The sequence below is a fragment of the Canis lupus genome, chromosome 9 (assembly GCF_003254725.2).
Source record: "Canis lupus dingo isolate Sandy chromosome 9, ASM325472v2, whole genome shotgun sequence".
In the NCBI taxonomy this organism is placed as follows: domain Eukaryota; kingdom Metazoa; phylum Chordata; class Mammalia; order Carnivora; family Canidae; genus Canis; species Canis lupus.
The window spans coordinates 48,922,545-48,940,626 of record NC_064251.1 but is presented as its reverse complement, the minus strand read 5'-3'; the positions used below and the strand labels follow the sequence as shown (position 1 = coordinate 48,940,626).

The following is an 18,082-nucleotide window of genomic DNA, read 5'->3' as shown; positions in this document are numbered from 1 at the left end:
TCTGTGGCCTTGTGCAGCCATGGTGGACCCCAGAAGACAACAGAGGCCAGCTTGGTGGGGCATAAGATGACCCATGGGATGAGACTGGCTGGGTCTTAGGCTGAAGAGGATGCCTGAAGTAGATTGTTCTCTTTGCTCCACCTTTCCTGGGGTGAGTGGTTTCTGCCCTCCCACAGCTTGCTGCCCTGACCTGCAGCCCTTTCTCTTGTCTCCCCTAGAGCTGCTGGGACTCAGAGAGCAAAGCGCTGGAATGGGAGTTCCTCAGTCCTTCCCCATCCCTGGCTCAGGATCACTCTCCCTGGGGGCCCTGGCCAGAGGCCTCCACCCCACCCCCTCAGGCCTCTAGGGACTCCCACGCCCACCTTGGCAGTTACATTTCCTGCTTGGGTGAAGGTGTGAGTCTAGGATCACGAGACTGGTTTTCTTTCTCATATACTGGTTCATTGTCGGAAGTTCGGTTATATGAGGAGGAATAACCTTGCATTGTTGAAAATTTGGAAGAGATAAAGCACGAACGTCGAGAGAAGTAAACATCACTGGCTCCTCCGTAATGGATGCGCTCATTCACAGGCTTTTGGGTTCTCTCTAGACCCAGGGCGACCCTTTGCATAATTCAAATTCGGGCGTTGGAAGCTCTTCTACCGACACCTCCCTTTTGCCACACCCTCCCCCCCCCGCCCCCCGGACCCAGGAAGGCTCTCAAGAAGGCGGCCCGCCTCTGCTCTCCGTCCCGGGGGCGCCCGAAGCCCGGCGCAGGGGCTGAGACCCCTCCCGGCCAGGCTCGGCGCGGCCTCAGTTCCCCCTTCCGCAGAATGGGCGGGCGGCCGGGCTCGCGGGCCCGGGGCGCTGCGGGGGCGGGGCGGCGGCGGCTCCCGGGGCTGCCGGAAGGGGTGTGAGTGCGGGGGCGGGCTCCGCGCCGCCCCGCCCCGGGGAGGGAGCCTGGGGCGCCGCATCCTGGCGCTTGCCTTCGCCGCCGCTGCCGCCACTGCCGTCGGGGAAGGTCCCCGAGCGGACATGACCTCGCGCGGCGCTCGCCCGGGCTCGAGCTGCCGGCGCCCCGCGCAGTAGCCCCGCGAAGAGGCGGACTCGACGGTGCCGACCGCGCAGAAAGGCGGGCGGGCGGCATGGAGGCGGCGCACCTGCTCTCGGCAGCCGAAGTGCTGCGCGGCTTCTCGGTGACGGTCGAGGGCGGCCTGAGGCCGGAGCAGGTGTCTGCCGCGCGGGAGCGCTACGGCCCCAACGGTGAGAGCGCGGGCCTGGCCGGGGCAGCTGGGGGCCGCGCGCCGCAGCCTCAGTTTACCCCCCTACGCCGCAGCTGGGGAGCAGGCCTCCCCCCTCCAGCCTTCGGTCCCCGCGGGCGGGCAGGAAGCGAGAGCTCCGGAAACGTCTGCAGATGCTCTTGGGGCTCTCGGACGGGCTGCGCGGCCACCTTCGGCGGGGTCGGGTGGGTTCCGGGTTTAGAGACCTGGCGCCGGGCTCCCCTCCCAGCTCCCCGGGACCTGTGCGGTCTCTCAGGGCTTCCCACGGCCACCCCCGACCCTATCCACTCCCGCAAGTTTGAATCCACCGCCCTCCGCCCTCGTCCTGACCCCGCACTGCAATCGGCCCCCAGCATACAAATGCACATGCCAAGGCAATGTGGCTAGGGACCAGCCAGGGACCCGGACCCAGCCTCGCAGCTGGCCCCGAGGGTCTCCCCCTAGGCTCGGTGAAACACCCAGAAGGTGCAGCTTGTCAGCTGGCAGCCTTGGTGCCCCCACCCCCACCCCAGGTCTTCCTCTTTCTGCAACCCAAGGCGGATGTGGCTGGCGGGAGTCGGTGGGGGCTTTGAACCGCTGAGGCAGGAGACCCACCTCGAGGCGGGGCGGGGGCACACTCAAGGCCTCACCCAGGGAGTTGCCAGGGAAGGCCTTTCCCTCTTGCATGACCTGGAGCGGCACCTGACCATCCCTGGGCAGCCAGGGAGCCTTCCTGCTGTTGCTGTTTGCGGGGGTGGTATCACTTCTTCCTCATCTTCAAAGGAGTTTGGGATTCTCTGTCTGCCAAAAGGCACAAGTACCAGGTACTCTCCAGATGTGACCACAGGCACATTCGGAGGCCTTGTGAAGGTGGAAGATGTTGGGGGGCCCTCTTCAAGTCACTTCCAGGCAGGACTTGCCACCCTTTTTGTCACCGCCCACCCCCTGCACTGGGCACAATGTTAGGGATTTAGATGGAAATGTCCCTTCCATCCCCAAAGCGGAGTCTGGACCCACTTTGTTTTAGGACTTGGGTCCTCACCCTTTCAGGGATCCCAGCCAGCCAGAGGGGAAAGTGCTCTGGCCTGAGTGTCTCACTGCTCGGGGATGACTTGAAAATTACCAAGAGCTGTCAGAAAGGGAGCTTTGGGTTTTGTATTGGCTTATGAAAACCACCTCTTATATAAATATTATCTTTCTGGAGCAGAAATCCTTTTCCAAAAAAATTAGTTGCTATATTTAGTTGAGCTGTGGGAGGAACTAGGGAGATAAATATTATTTAATATCCTCCATTAGTGACTTGGCAGGGAGGGTGTCATTGCTGCAAGAGGGCAAGGCAGCAGGACCTGTCCCCCAAACCCGGGGTGGGGATGGAGGTCAAGGCAACAGGTCTGGGGTTCTACAGACTCTTCTGTGCTGCTGTACAGAAAAGCTGCTCCTCCAGCTTAGGAGTCCTGATTCCCAAGGAAAACTAGGGACCCAGACCTTGGTTCTACCCCCAGAGGCTCTGTGTGACCCTGAACAACATCCCTCTAGTTCCTGGTTCCCATGTGTTCGTTGATCCAGCAGAGACTCTGCCTGAGGAGGAAGCCTCTAGGTCTCTCCCATGTTGTTTTGTGTAGGTAAGGTGATTTGGGGGTGAGCGGGCCACTGAGCATCTGTGTGAGGTGATGCATAAGGATGTTGGTGTGGTATATAGGTCCCCAAAAGGGGTGGATGTGCATTCGGGGGGTGGTAGGTAGGAAAAGCTGGGGGGGGGGCATTGATGGACTCCCCTGGTTCCCTTGAACTTTGATTGTAGTAAATGATAAAAGCTAATGCTCACTGAGCACTTACTATGTGCCAGGCACTGTTCTGAACACTTTTCATCTCTTCTTTAATTCCCCAAAACAACTCAATGAAAATAACTATTGTCATTCTCATTACACTGAGTCATCAGGATGTTAGATAGCTTGCCCAAGGTCACACAATACTTGATAGAGCTGATACTAGGTACCTATCCCTCTGTTGCCTCGTTTTTCCTGTCTGTGCAAGGGGTCACTGGTCCCACAGGCCCTAGGCCCATGGTACTGGTGGCTGTACTAGAAGGTGAGTCAGCTAGGCAGTAGCTATCCCAGCCCCCAAGCCCTCCCAGCACCCCAGAGATCCCTCAGATCACTGATTTGCTTCCTCCTCAGGAAGCATTCCAGGGCTCTGGAAGTCCTCAGGTGAGGAGAGTGGAGCCAGCTGCCCCTTCCTACATCATGCTCTCACTCTGACCAGCAACAGCTAAGGAGGAGGCATGGGTGTCCTGCAGTTTCTACAGGCACTGGGGAGGTCTTTTCCTCTTGGGTGACCGGGCGTGGTATACCCATCTCTGGGGTAGGGCTGACAGTTTTGAACCTTAGCTCTGCCCCTTCATAGTGGTGTATCATGTGTAAGTGACCTCTCTCTGTGCCTTAATTTTTTCATCATAGGGAGTCTACAATAGGACCCGTGCCATATGGCTGCTTGCAAGTGTTTATGCACACCAAGCCATCCTTCCTTGTAGCAGAAGAGTCTAGGCCAAGCTCCAGGCCAGCTGGGTGGTGGGATGGGCCAAACCTACAGGTGGAGGGAAACACCCCAGGGACTAGTGTCCCCTCCCACCCCACCCAGGAGTCTCTGCACCTGCAAGGTCGTTAGTGCTGGAAACCACAAGGAAGTCATTTGCTTAAGTCCTGAAGTTTGCAAATTCTGCTGGTGGATGGAGGAAGGGAGGCTGTGAAGCAGAGGCTGGGGATCCCGTGCTCCCACCTTCTCTTCCTCCTCCCTCCCCAGAGCTGGGGATGGGGCCTCAGTAGTGCTGTCAGGGCATATGCCAGCTGGGAGTCCCCCATACACACAGAACACAGCTTTCTTAACCCCACTGAATAGATGTGTCCTCTGAAACCCCAACAGGGCAGGGAGCGGGAGGCTCCTGGCCCAGCACCTCTTGTGAGAGTACCCTTCCCCGCAGGTCCCCAAGTGCCCAGGACTCCGCTTCCTCCGGAGGCTTTCTACATCCTTTCAGTTTGTTTGTTTGTTTGTCTGTTTGTTTGTTTGCTTAAGTAAAACTGTGCACACAATGCAACATTCAGAGGGTACAAAGGATACAGTAAAGTCTCCTCAGACCTGTTCCCAACCACCCAGTGTTCCCAGTGTCCTGTGTCTCCTTCGCAACATACTCTGTACGTACACACTAGGTCTGTGATCTATGATCTTTTTCACATGAAAGGGAAGGATTGTGAGTGCTGTTTGGCCCCTGTTTTCCCTGATAATCATTTTTGGAGATTGTGCCACATGGAGCATCCTCAGGCTTCCTAGTGGCTTCTGTAGAGTTTCATGCGGCTGTTCTAGTATTTCTTTGCCTGTCTTTTGACGGGCACTTGGATTGTTCATAGCCTCTCCTATCACACATTACAAGCATATTCTTGTCCCCACATCACTTCACATATTTGTCAATATTGCCAGAGGATAAATTCCTAGAAGTGGAATTGCTGGGTCGAATGCCATGTATATTTTAAATTTTCCCGGCTGTTGCTAAGTTATTCTCCATAAAGTTGCAGCAGTTGATGTGCCTGCTTCCTCACCCTCCCACAGGACATTTTGATCTGTGCCAGTCTGATGGAAAGAGTCCTCTTATAGTTTTTCTTTGCATTTCATCATTTACAAGTCAGGTTGGGCATTTTTCCTTGTATTTTGGAACCATTTGATTTCCTTGTGTCCTTGAATGGGCTGCCCATCACCTTTGCTGGACATGAGCCAAGGTAAGAGGCAGGCCTGTGCTGGACATGTCCTACCAAGTGGGCCAACACCTAATGGCCCTGGAGAGCCCAGTGACGTGAGAGTCAGGCAAGACCCCAAAAGGTCTGAGGTGGTTCCTGTTCAGGGGAGCTGGGGGAGGGGGCTCCTAAAGCAACTGGAGCCTGCCTTCCTGGGCCTCCTGCTGCCCCTCTGTGTAGTGGATACAATGGCCCCAGAGCTGCAGGTGGGAAGGATGGCCAGATTTAGATTACTGCCAGTGTTGTCTGGGCTGTGACCTTATCTCCCGCCCTCAACCCAGGCCCCAGTGGGCTGCTGGGACGCAGGAAACACATATATGTGGGCCTTAGAAACTTGGCCAAGGGGAGTGGGACCGGGCAGAAGGAGGGGGTGAGGTCAGAGTGGTCCAACTTGCTGGAGGCCTCAGGAAGACTTGCCCCTCTTTGGCCTGTGTCCTCCTCAGTGCAGATGTGGAACTCTGAGATCCCCTAAAGGCCTTTCAGGATGTGAAATGACTCTTGGATCTGGGGGAGGTGTGGTCCTGCAGGCATTGGAAAGCTACAGGTCTTTCAGGTTTCACCCTAGATTTCGTGCCCACTGGCCCTTAAGGGGGCAGCCTTAAGCCTCCTCCTGGGAGCAGCATCCCCTTGCACGAGGAGCCCCCTGAGGCAGGGCTGAGTTTGTTCACAGCACAGCGGGCCACAGATGCTAAGCAAACCCTTTGCCAGTGTTTTCTAGCACCAGATCAGCCAGGTAGGCTGTAGGCGCCTGCATTGGGAGATCTGCATCCCAAGGCCCCTGTGAGAGCAGGGCCATGTTGTCCACTCTGGGCAGGTCCTAGAGAGCCACACAGGGCCAGGTAGTGAAGGCCCCTCCCTGACTCTGCAAGACGTGATTTAATTGCTCTGTAAACTTACCTTTGAGGAAGACCTTGGGAGCTCTTGCCTCTCCAGGCTGGAAACAACATTTAGAAGTTGAAATACCAGTTTCCAGTGTTTTGAGATGAGAAGAAAGGAGTCAAGAGGGAAGATTAGGGGAGCAGGTGGTGCATGGAGCCTGGGGCAGCCTTGGCTGCTCAGGGCCTGTACCTGAACCGTGGGGCAACTGAGTAAACAACTCTGTGAGGCTCTTTGTGGACCCAGAGATGACTCAGCCCCTCTCCACCCTGGAAGTGCTCCAGTCAGGTGGGGGTGGCCCCAGTACTGATGACTGGTAAGAGAAGGGAAGGTTGGTAGGGGGATGGGCTTTTCCAGGAAGGCTTCCTGAAAGGCTGGGGTTTAGATGAGGAGTTAGGGAAGGGCACTCTGCACAGAAGAAATGGCCCAAGCACAGTCTTGGAGGAGAAAAAGCTCTAGCAAAACCAGGGAAGGTGATTGCAGTTCTGAGGCATCTCACTTTTGACTGGCAGATGGGCATACGCCTAAGACATAGGAGGATTCTGAAGGGCAAGGTCGGGGTAGATCTAGGAAGGCCCTGAAGGCCATGCTAAGATTGATCTTTATGCTGCAGGCCAAGAAGAACCCTAATGGTCTATGAGTAGGGCAAAGGCAGAGTCATTCACTCGTTCACAAATCTTTATTGAGTACCTGCCATGTTCTAGGCACTGCTCTAGGTGCTGAAGATACTGCTCTTGATGAAGTACTACTGGCATGGAGCTTACATTTTAATGACCATGTGCTTGTGCTTTAATAACGATGTGCTGTGCATGTTCTAAACATTTCTGAATAGCATACCATTTAATCTTCACAGCAACTTACTATTATTATCCTTATTTTACAGATAGGGAAACTGAGGCACAGAAGAAGTTAAGTGACTTGTCCATAGCCAGAGAACTACCAAGAGATAGAGCAAGACCTGAGCTTAGCTCCCTGGCCAGACCCCTTGCTCTACACCATGAGGCTTCTCTGATCATATACTCCTTTTTGCCCCCAGAACCCACAGGCTAACTCCAGATCCCTCTAGGCCAGCCCCACCTTGGGCATCTGGGGGTGTGGGCCAGCTCAGTCTGGCCCCAGTGGCCCCAGAGCAGGGGTTGTCTGGGAGAGTCCAGTATGTGAGAGGTGCAGAGGGATGCTGTTTCAGAAGAGCAGTGGGGGGCTGCAGCCAGTGGGCTCAAGCAGCTGGGATGTGAGAGGGAGGAGCGCTTTCTACTACTGTCTTTGCCTGCATGGCCTAGTGAATGGCACCAAGAGGTGGGCAGGACCAGGGCATTCTCCCCATTTAACAAATGGTGCATCTGGCCCTGCCAAGGGCTCAACCTCTCCACACACAGCCTGAGGATAGCAAAGGAAAAACAGCATCCAACAGAGATACCTGGAGAGAGGCTGGGAGGGTGCTCTCCTAGCCCCTACTAGTCTCCAGTCCCCTTCCAGTTCCTCCATGGCCCCAGAAGTCAGTCACATGAAGGGAAAAATGGGTGGTCTAGGGTCTTGGCAGGACTGGAGTTTGAAGAAGACTAGGCCTGAACAGACAGTAACCCCCCAAAATGCCACCTGTGAGGAGAGCAGAGCCTTTTTGGACAGGAATAATTTTGGCTAGTGGCTCTGGGGTCACAGTGGAGGGGTGAGCTAGTTGGTGGGATAAGGGCATCCAGCCTAACAATCAGGATATAGGATGCCAAGTTTTCTCAGTGACTTTGGCTGGGGAAGACAGTGGGATGGGGTGGAAAAGCAGAGCAGCTCAGGAATTAGTGTAGGAGGTGCTGAGCGAGGGGCCAAAGACCAGACCACCTGAGTTCAAAGCGGCCACTTCCCAGCTGTAGGACCGTAACCAGTCACTCAACCTCCCTCCGCTTCAGTTGTCTCCTCTGTAAAATGGGAATAATAATTGTATCTTCCTTCTCAGGTTGTTTGAGAATCTCAAGAGAGTTAATGCCCTAGAGGATGCGTGCTGTCTGGCACACTCAACACTAATAATTCCACTATAGCTATTCCATCTGTGGAGGATCGTCTTATATGCTCAGCATACAGTACCTCTCCACTCACCTCTGAAGATAATGTAGGTATAGCACTTGGCACACTGCTTGGTACATAGTAGGTGCTCAGTAAATGTGGTTCTTAGTAATGATGATGCTAATCCTCCAGCAGCCCTTCAGGGTGAGGGTGGGGACCACATCTTCCAAATGAAGCTCAGAACCCCACAGGGAGCCAGCTGATCGGGCAAGACTAGAAGCACATGCAAGGGTAGGAGGGCATATTCTGGGGCCTCATGGCTGGCTGAGCCTTCCCGCCAGGGAGTGAGTAAGGGTAGAAGGGGAACCTTGTAGTCGATGCTAGGTCTGGGGAGAAGGAGGTACCTACCAGTCAGGGTCGGCTCGGTCATGGCACAGGAGCAAACCTCATGTCTCAATGGCTTAATACAGGTCATTTCTTGCTCACATTGTAGATACGTACGTCAATGGCAGGTCATGTGGGGGCTTTGTGTCTCCTGTACTCCGTGATTCTGGTTCACAGCACAGACACCATGTCACAGTTGCCAGTTGCTATTGCAGAGGGACCAAGAGCGCTAGGTCTGCACTGTCTGGTACACAGCCACTAGCCTTGTGTGGCTATTTAGATTTAAATGAGTGAAAATTAAGTACCATTTAAAATCCAGCTACTCAGTCACACTAGACACATTCCCAGTGCTCAATAGCTATGTGCAGTTAGTAGCTACCATGTAGGACGGTGCAGCTGTAGGGCATCTCCATCATCACAGAAAATTCTACTGGACGGCGCCCTTCTAAACAGAGTGTCTTGCCACCCGTTGGGCACCCCTGCCCAGAACTGACATGCACCCTTCTTTTTTGTAACTTGCACGAGGGCCAGGAAGTGCAGTCCTACTATGTGCCCACAAGGTGGGAAGAATCAGAAGCATTTGGAGAATGAATGACCACCAAAGATTGGATCCTGAGTCAGATTTTGGGTCAGAGCAGAAGAGGAGAAGTTGAGAGACCATTGAGGCAGGCAGAGGGCAGTTGAGGGGGAACTCGAGCTGGTACGTGTGCCCTGTAACCTGTTTCCCAACCCCAGGCCTTGACCCTGCCCAGAAAAATGCCCTAATACAGTGGCCTAGAGGCTACATGCCTGACAGAAGGAGGGGTTAGGGAGATAGTAGGAGGGATTCAGCTGAGAATTATGGAAAAACTCTTCCTTTAGTCAGAAACCCTGAAGACATGCACAGAGATGAGGGATTTAGAAGGCTCTTCTGAGTAGAGCATGGCAGGTGGAGGCCGACGTGGGCCATGAGGTTGGAACTGTTCTGTGCCCAGGCTGGTGCATGACAGAGATGATCTCTAAGGACCCTGCTCCAGTGGAGAATTGGCCCAGAAACCAGGTCTGGCCCTCCCCCTGCCTTTCCTGTTCGCTTCAGCTAAATAGATCAGAAGGAAAAAGTCTGTTTGATTTTAATCTCAATGCAGGACACTGAAGATTACATTTTCCACGGAAAATGTCAGCTGTTGCCTAAAATAGGACTAGGGAGAAAATGCTAGAAGGTGTATTTTTAGGTTATATGTTTTCCTCCTGAATTCCTGCAGTCCAGTGGGCTGCTTGACACTCTCCATGGTTCAGCTGCCAGGTGCCCTAGATCTTCCAAACAGGTGGTCTGGGGAGAGGGCTCCCACAGGAAAAATGTGTGTGGGTACTCAAGCTAAAAACAGTTGGACAGATAAAAGGACTTTTATCTGTCAAGAAGGCGGAAGAGAGAGAGCCAGCCTGGGGTACAGGCTCAGAATCTGCATTGCTGACATGCTTCCTGGTGATGCCAATGCTGCTGGTCTAGAGACTATACTGTGAGGAGCAGGGCTCAGGTGGGCTCAGTCTGGGAGGAGCCTCAGACAGGCCTCCGCAGGGCCTGAGCTCAGCCTGTGGAGGGATCCACAGGATCCCTATGGAATCCACCCCTTGAGGTCCAGGTCCTGCCCCTTCCCGTAGACCTGCCTACTTGCTGTGTGACCTTGTTCAAGTCATTTTCCACTCTGGATCTCCATTCTTGCACGTGTGAAACAGGGTGAGTGTTCCTACCCTGTCGCCCCTTTGTGACACCCCTTTGTGCGTTGGGAAGATTCAAAGGCTTCAGATACCATGGCAGCCAGCTCTACCTGGAATGAAAGGTGGCTTCAGGAAATGTAGGAGATAAAAATAGAGCTTGTAAAGTGACAGCAGGTCCTGGTGGTGTATGGGAACATCACTGGTCTCAGACTGGGTATGTGGGATGGGCCTTGCCCAGAGTGGAAGAGGGTCTGGGAGGGAACAGTTGAGACTCAACCTCTAGGAACTGAACCATGGCAGGCTTCCGCACTGCCTGGGATGCTGACTGCTGAGGTTGTGTCCAAGGGATCCCCCTGGTAGGGGGCGTTCAGCGGGCTGGCCGTGCTGCAGACTTTATCTCAGTGTTCCCAGAGGGGCAGGTATGTCAGAGGTAGCCTGAGCCCATGTTCTCAATTTGAGGGAGGGGCTCCCTTGCCATGGCCATGAGGGACATTGAATAGGGTCATGCAGCCATCTGACAAAGAGTGCAGGGGAGCTAATAACTCAGTGGTGACCTCCGGGGTCTCTTCTCTTCTCTAGTTTGCTCTGTTTCTCCTCTGTGCATAGGAGAGGGTCTAGAAGGACCCTCCCGGCTCTGATCTTGTCCCCAGGTGAGCTAGGCCATCCAGATCTTCCTTAACCAGAGTGGAGTGAAGTGAGTGGAGGAATGGAAGCCTCTGGACTCAGATCATCCATTCTGTGACCTCAGAGAGCTGTGAGGACCTGTCTAGACCCTCATATTGGCCTGGGTAGGCACAGTGGGAGGGACTGCTGAGATTCCTCCTTGGTCCCACTGCATAACTCAATTATCTCTTGTCTCCTCATGGCTCCTGTGACTGCCTGGATCCCGCAGAGCTCCCAACTGAGGAAGGTGAGGCTTGGGCCAGGGTGGGCTGCAAGGCTACCAGGAAGCAGCATCCTTGGGCCATTCACTTTCAGGTTATATCCTTCTCTCTCCTCAGCAGAGTGAGGCTTTGCTGAGCCCCCCAGTATCACCCACCTGTGCCTCTACTGCCTCAGACTCTTGCTTTTTGGATGGGGGGGAGGGAGTGGGCCAGGTGGTCTTGGAGGTGATCCCAGCCCCAAATGGGGGCAGGTCAGTTGGTAAAGGACCCAGGCTTCACATGGTGCTCTGGTTCTCAGGGAAGTCTCTGTGGGAGCTGGTGCTGGAACAGTTTGAGGACCTCCTGGTGCGCATCCTGCTGTTGGCAGCTCTGGTCTCCTTTGTAAGTAAGGCCCCTATCCCACAGCATCAGGCAGCCGGGAAGGGAGAGGCAGGTTAGGGCAGTGCTCAGAGGTCCAGGCTCTGAACCACAGGTCTATCCTCTCAGCCAGGGACATCCCTGGGCCCCTACCCACCCCCTGCCTTGCTCAGACTTCAGCTTCCCTTGCCCGAACCCCCAAGGCCCGCCCTCTACATGCTGGACTCCCTGCTCCCATCTGCCCCCTCTACTCTGGCTATCAGGGTGAGCTTCCAGAAGCACAGGTCTGACCCCACCCCTCCCTGTCTTAGGACAAGGTTTCTCAGCCACAGGACTATTGACATTTTGGATCAGATAATTCTTGGTATGGAGGCTGTCCTATACTAGAGAATATTTAACAGCCTCCCTGACTTCTACCCACCAATGCCAGGGGTACTCCCCCGCAGTTGTGGCAATAAAAGTCTCCAGATGTTGCCAAATTGTCCCTCATGGAGGGACAAGTTCCTTCCATGTCTCCTAGTGCCCCACAGAATAATTTGGACTTTATCCTCTTACAGCTTGTCTATGGCTGCTCTCCTTTTGCTCTCTCCCCATTCTTACTGCCTGAAGTCCCCCAGACCTGCAGGGCCATGGGGCCAGGGTGGAGCCATGGGAGGGGGGATGATAGTTGTCCCTGGTGGCTGAGCAGCAGAAATCCAAGGGCAGTGCAGGGAAATGTCCGTCCTGAGGGTAGACACAGCTCCTTCTCTTAGCCCTGTGCCCAGCAACTCCTCCTGGGGAGGAGGCCTCATGTGGGTGACATGGAGTACAGGGCAGCAGGGGTCCCAGCCAGCTGTGTCTGGCCCTCCTGGCCACTGTTGTTATGGGAACTGAAGACTCTCATGGAGAAAAAAAGCCTATCGGTGCAGGCACCTTACAACAGCTGAGCCAAAATGATGCTGGTTCCCCTCAACAATTCAGATGGACACACTGAGACATGTGGAGGGGAGTGACAAGTACCCACTTGGGCCAAGAGGTGGGAACAGGGCTTTAACCAGGTGTTCTGTCTCAGGCCTGGGCTCTGGCTGTAATTATGCTGCTGTGGCCAGTGGACTTCCAGCACAAGCCTGTAACAAGATCGCCCGGGTTTGTTACCACATAGACTCCGGGCCTCAGCCCAGAGTTTCTGACACAGGAAGGACTGGGGTGGACCCTGAGAATCGCAGTTCTGACAAAGCTCCCGGGTGATCCTCCTGTTGCCAGTCTGGCATCCCCTTGGAAAACGACAGCTAGGCAGATAGTGAGACGTCTAGCCGGCAACTGTCCGACTGCCCCACATCCTGAGAGTTGGCTGGGTGGGACGTGGGCTGTGGCAGACACTACCTACAGATAAGCCAAGGCCTCAAACAGCCTTCTCCAAACCCCGGGCTCCCCAGGGGAATCTCTCCCAAAGCAGGAGACAGCAGACCCAGGGTATGGAGGAAATGGTGAGCAGATCCTGGCCCACAGCCTAGCCTCAACTCAGCTCTGACTCCATAGGTCCTGGCCTGGTTTGAGGAGGGCGAAGAGACCACAACAGCCTTCGTGGAGCCCCTGGTCATCATGCTGATCCTCGTGGCCAATGCCATCGTGGGCGTATGGCAGGTGGGAGGCGTGGAAGTGGGCCTGGGCCCTTGGGTCTCCCGGCTGCTACATGTTACTGCTACTTGGTGGTAGAGTCCTACAGGTCCTTCTGTGTCTAGCTCCATCCCAGGCCCCAGGGATGTCATTACAAGGGGTCAGCCTGCGAGGGCCAGTGGGGCCAGACCACCTCCCTACCTCATGTCCTGCAGGAGCGCAATGCTGAGAGTGCTATTGAGGCCTTGAAGGAGTATGAGCCTGAGATGGGCAAGGTGATCCGCTCAGACCGCAAAGGTGTGCAGAGGATCCGTGCCCGGGACATCGTCCCTGGAGACATCGTGGAGGTGGCAGGTACACTGGGGGCCTCTTTTCATTATGTGATGCTGGTGAGCCCATCCCTGTCTGTGCCCCCATCTTTCTGGCTGTGTGCACAGAGCAGGTGGCTATCAGATTCTTCCAAATCTCTTCAGCCAAAACCTTGTTGGACAGCTAAGGAGACTGGGCCAGGGAGTAGCATCTCTCTCAGGGATCACAGCTCACCTGCCTCTCACCTACCCCTGGTTCCTGGCAGCCCTTCTGGCTTTGCCAGGGGCTGGTACCCAAAGCCACATTCAGCCACTCTCTCTCCACAGTGGGAGACAAAGTACCCGCTGACCTCCGCCTCATCGAGATCAAGTCTACCACACTGAGAGTGGACCAGTCCATCCTGACAGGTGAGGCCCAGAGGCTATGGCTGAGCAGGGCTTACTTAAGTCCAGGGAGGGGAGTGTCTTCATGTGGGGCTTCTCATTTCTGATTCCATGACCAGGTGAATCCGTGTCTGTGACCAAGCATACAGATGCCATCCTAGATCCCAGAGCTGTGAACCAGGACAAAAAGAATATGCTCTTCTCTGTAAGTTCCTGGGATGGCTGGAGCCTTTGTCTGGACACTGATAATAAAAACTTTAGTATTTAATCAGTCAAAGCCCTACAAGAAAGAACCTCATCAATTATTGACAATAGGTACAAATTTATAGCACTGGTAATAGCTTATGTTTACTGAAGGCTGTGTGTATTTGATCCTCACAGTGCTTTTGAAGTAAGTACTCTTGTCACTTGCATTTTCCAGCAAGGAAACAGACACAGAGAGGTTAAATAAACTGCCCAAGGTCACACAGCCAGCAAATGGTTGAGCTGGGATGTGAACTCAGACATTCTGACTACAGAGCAGTTCCTCTTATCCAGCTTTAATCTGAAGAGGGACAAAGCTAGCCTATAATCACTCAGTGGAGAATTATCTAGAGATAAGAGTGTTGCCAAAGTGGTGGAGGATGGCAGAAATAGTCCATTTCTCAGATGGGAAAACTGACCCCTCAGTCAAGGTGTCAGGGCCCAATGGCTCTTTTCAGAACGAGTGGTGGACTCAGCCCTGGTGGGAATGATAGTCCCCTGTGGCCTCAGAGGGACTTGACCATCGATGCTTATAGGCTGCTCAGAAATAGCCTAAAGCGGAACACAGAAGCCACCAAGATGGGTCAGGCCATATGGCCATGGCCCAGGACACCAAGTTATAAGGCTAAAAAATCTGCCCAGAAGTGAACAGAAACAGAGAATGCAATATTCACCCAGAGCTCTTAAGGAGAGCACCCTGCCTGGATGCCTGGAAGCCTTGGACAGGCTGCTCTGAAGTGGGGAGGGGACTCCACAGGGCATGCTCAAGCCCTGTATGCTCAGCAGCTGTCACTAAGCATCTTTCTAAGGAAGATGCTCTGGCTGACTGCAAGTCATTTCCTTAGCTGAGGGGCCTACAAGTGGGTGGGGGCCTGGGGGAGTGGAAGTCGCATTGCTCACGACAAAAGAAGAGAAGCTGAGGTTGTCCCTGGCACCTACCGTTTCTCCAGCCTCAGCACAGGGCTCCCGTCTGAAGGGGTGCCAGGTTATTAGCCTCCTCGGAGCAGCTCTTTGGTTGAACCATCATGTGGAAGAGGACACAGAAGCTCAAGGCTAGCTAGGACTCAGGGATTTTACCAGGGCCTTGGGGGTAGATGGACTTAAACTCAGGTTAACTGGATTCTTCAGTAAATATTTACAAATTACTTACCTAGGAGCGCAGTCAGCCTGGCACTCAGGCGGGGCCACGTTGGTTTTTTTATGCATCGCATTTTGATGCGTTGGTGTCCTGCTGTGCTGGCTCATCACATTGTCAGTACTGGTCTAGTGCTTCCTGTGCGGCCACGCAGGTGCTACACCAAGTCCTTGCCTTCCCAGAGCTAACACTGTCATGGGGAGGGCAGCAGAAGCCCAGTACTGCGTAGCTGCCCAAGTCTGGGAGTACTAAGTGACGTGGAGCCAAAGAAAGCCAAGTAGGGGGACAGGAGCCTTACCCTAGCCCCAAGGAGTCGGGGGTGCCGGGCCCCAGCCGGGATGCTAAGCGGCCCTGCTGGTGTCTCCCTCGGCCAGGGCACCAATATCGCAGCAGGCAAGGCCCTGGGTGTGGCAGTGACCACAGGCCTGCACACAGAGCTGGGTAAGATCCGGAGCCAGATGGCGGCAGTGGAGCCAGACCGGACGCCACTGCAGCAGAAACTGGATGAGTTTGGACGGCAGCTGTCCCACGCCATCTCTGTGATCTGTGTGGCGGTGTGGCTCATCAACATCGGCCACTTTGCGGACCCAGCCCATGGCGGCTCCTGGGTCCGTGGCGCTGTCTACTACTTCAAGATTGCCGTGGCCCTGGCTGTGGCTGCCATCCCTGAGGGCCTCCCAGCTGTGATCACTACGTGCCTGGCTCTGGGCACACGGCGCATGGCGCGCAAGAATGCCATCGTGCGGAGCCTGCCTTCCGTGGAGACCCTGGGCTGCACCTCGGTCATCTGCTCTGACAAGACAGGCACGCTCACCACCAATCAGATGTCTGTTTGCCGGGTGAGTAGCGACAGGCCACTTGGGGTCGCACTGGTGTTGCTGTGTGACGCTCTGTCTGAAGTCCCTCTGTCTGAAGTCCCTCTTTGGCCCCCTGACTCCTTTTTGGCAGAGGATGGAGGAGAGAACCTGTGGGCTGCCCTGCAGGAGGGAGCAGACCCAGGTTTTCATGGGGCAGAGCAGCAAAGTCTGGCTGGATATGTGTCACTAGGACCCACATGTCACTGTAGGGGCCTGTCAGGGCATAGCCTGTCTGTGAACCTCAGTTTCTTCATCTGAAATTTGGGTATGCAAGCTTTGATAGACAACCATAAGGAACATGGCAGAGGGTCACGTACAGCCTTGGCATCTGAGCCAAGCTGGGCCTGGACCCAGCCAGGTTCTGTCCAGCTCCATGGTGACTCTGCAGTAGATGCCTGTCACCAGATATGCCAGCTCCAGTGACCTGGGAAGGGCCAGGGTGGGAATTATTCATTTCCAGGCACACAATCCCAGATCCTGGGCCTGTTGCCCACATGCTCTGGGGATTCTGGCTGAAACTCCAGCAGACCCAGGGGGCAGAGGGGTGCGTGGGGTAATGGCGAAGGCTGTGGGTGTCCCACCCCTCCCAGGATTTCCCATGGCTCTTCCCCCATCTCTGCTCCCATAATCTGCCCATTGGGAAACTCAGGCTCTGTATCTAAAGCCTTGAAGCCTGTTAGAGGCTGCCACAAGGGAAGGGGCACCAGCAAGCTTTACATCTTCTGGCCCCTGACCTCTAAAATCTCTAGGAGGACTTCATTTGAACAGAATATTCCTTAACTGAAATAAATATTTGAAAAACACACTCTAGGAAAGTTGGAGAGGCCTTACTTGCTGGATAGGGGGCTGAGAAATTTGACTTCTCGGGAGCTATGCTGGCTGGAAGGCTGCCCTTGAGAGCAGGGAGGGGAGCACAAAGGAAGGGACATTTGTTGAGCACCTACTGGGTGCTGAGCTAGCCATTGGCTTGGGAATGTGCAGGGCAATTTCTAGAAAGCAGGAACTGTCTCCTTGGCAAAGCTGGCTGACAGGCAAGAAAATGGGCTATTCTGGGAGGGATAAACCCCCTGACCCTGAGGTGCACAGGTAGGGGCTGGGTGACCCAGCAGGCCCCATAGCCAAGAGCTCACTGTCCAGGAGCACCTTTGGGCAGGAAGGTTTGTGCCCCAGAGCAGTGTGGGGGTTCCTACCCTTGGAGGCCAGGAACTCATTCTTTCAAGGGGAAAAGAGGGGCAGCTATACTCCGATCCCACTCTCTTCTCATGCTACCAGCAGAGAAACTAATGCTCAGGTGCTCAGCCAGGAGTCATGTAACAAAATGGGCAAGGACCCAGGCTTCCTGCCCCATGTCAGGGCTCTATCCAGAACACTGCAGAATCTGCCATATACCCCTCAGGGGTCCAGGGCCGAGGCCCTACCTCAACTAGAACCCTACTCTTACACTGCACCTCCCAGACTTTGGCAGGAGGGAAGGGCAGTGGCTTCTCTGGGGGCCCAGAGGACCCCACCCTGGGGTCAGGCTTTATTCAGACTGGCTGCCCAAAGAGGGAAGAGGTGAGGGCTTGCTTAAACATGCCTCTGCACTCCCCAGATGTTTGTGGTAGCTGAAGCTGAAGCTGAAGCAGGCTCCTGCCGTTTGCACGAGTTCACCATCTCAGGCACCACCTATGCTCCGGAGGGCGAAGTGTAAGTGCCGGACCAGGGTGGGTGCAGGTGGGTGGCGTTTCCTGGTGGGCTGGGCAACACGGGACAGCTCTGAGAGTTGTCAGTGGGTGAGGCTTCCTGGGGTGGGATCAAGAGGCTGTGCACCTCCCAGGGATGGGGCCAAATGCCCTGTACCAAGACCCAGCCCCACAGGAGGCAGGCGGAGCAGCTTGTGCGCTGTGGGCAGTTCGATGGGCTGGTGGAATTGGCGACAATCTGTGCCCTGTGCAATGACTCAGCGCTGGACTACAATGAGGTGGGACCCAGCTCTCTTTTGTGACCTTACCAGTGTACAGGTGCCCAGGACAGACCCTTCTCCCACGGTCTTAAAACTCCCAGGATTGGCAGTCCCTGCCCCTTTGGAGTGCCATGCGTCAGGAACACTGCCACCCTTGCACACCGTGCCACTGCTTTCTCAGACTGGCTTTGGAACCATGCCCTAGGGCTCTTGGGCTGTGCAGGGCTATAATGTAAGGGACTGTAGTGCCAGGGTGTCTGGAAGAAATTTAGGAAGCAAATTTAGGAAGGACTAGGGAAGGTGTTTAAAGTAGAAGGCGCACCCCAGAAATAAGCCCACAGGTCATAACAGCCTGATGTGATATAGGCGCTGAATGCCCTTACCTGCTACTAGAGCTACGGAACGG

The 18,082-nt window shown here is 54.8% G+C and overlaps 1 protein-coding gene across 5 annotated transcripts in view; it reads left to right on the top strand.

Annotated features, from left to right (window-relative positions):
* The first annotated feature begins 938 nt into the window (after window positions 1-938).
* The window catches only part of ATP2A3 (ATPase sarcoplasmic/endoplasmic reticulum Ca2+ transporting 3), a 32,576-nt gene continuing 15,432 nt past the window's right edge, over window positions 939-18,082 (top strand). For 2 of the 5 annotated variants that reach the window (XM_025476039.3, XM_025476042.3), the window contains exons 1-10: window positions 969-1,242; window positions 10,863-10,880; window positions 11,153-11,235; window positions 12,730-12,834; window positions 13,023-13,161; window positions 13,443-13,523; window positions 13,619-13,704; window positions 15,252-15,716; window positions 17,326-17,420; window positions 17,592-17,694. In XM_025476039.3, the coding sequence (XP_025331824.3) occupies window positions 1,125-1,242; window positions 10,863-10,880; window positions 11,153-11,235; window positions 12,730-12,834; window positions 13,023-13,161; window positions 13,443-13,523; window positions 13,619-13,704; window positions 15,252-15,716; window positions 17,326-17,420; window positions 17,592-17,694 (1,293 nt within the window). In that variant the 5' untranslated portion in view covers window positions 969-1,124. Of the gene's footprint in view, window positions 1,243-7,844; window positions 7,998-10,862; window positions 10,881-11,152; window positions 11,236-12,156; window positions 12,337-12,729; window positions 12,835-13,022; window positions 13,162-13,442; window positions 13,524-13,618; window positions 13,705-15,251; window positions 15,717-17,325; window positions 17,421-17,591; window positions 17,695-18,082 lie in introns of those variants that run through there. The other 3 variants (XM_025476040.3, XM_025476038.3, XM_035720398.2) reach the window with 3 other exon arrangements.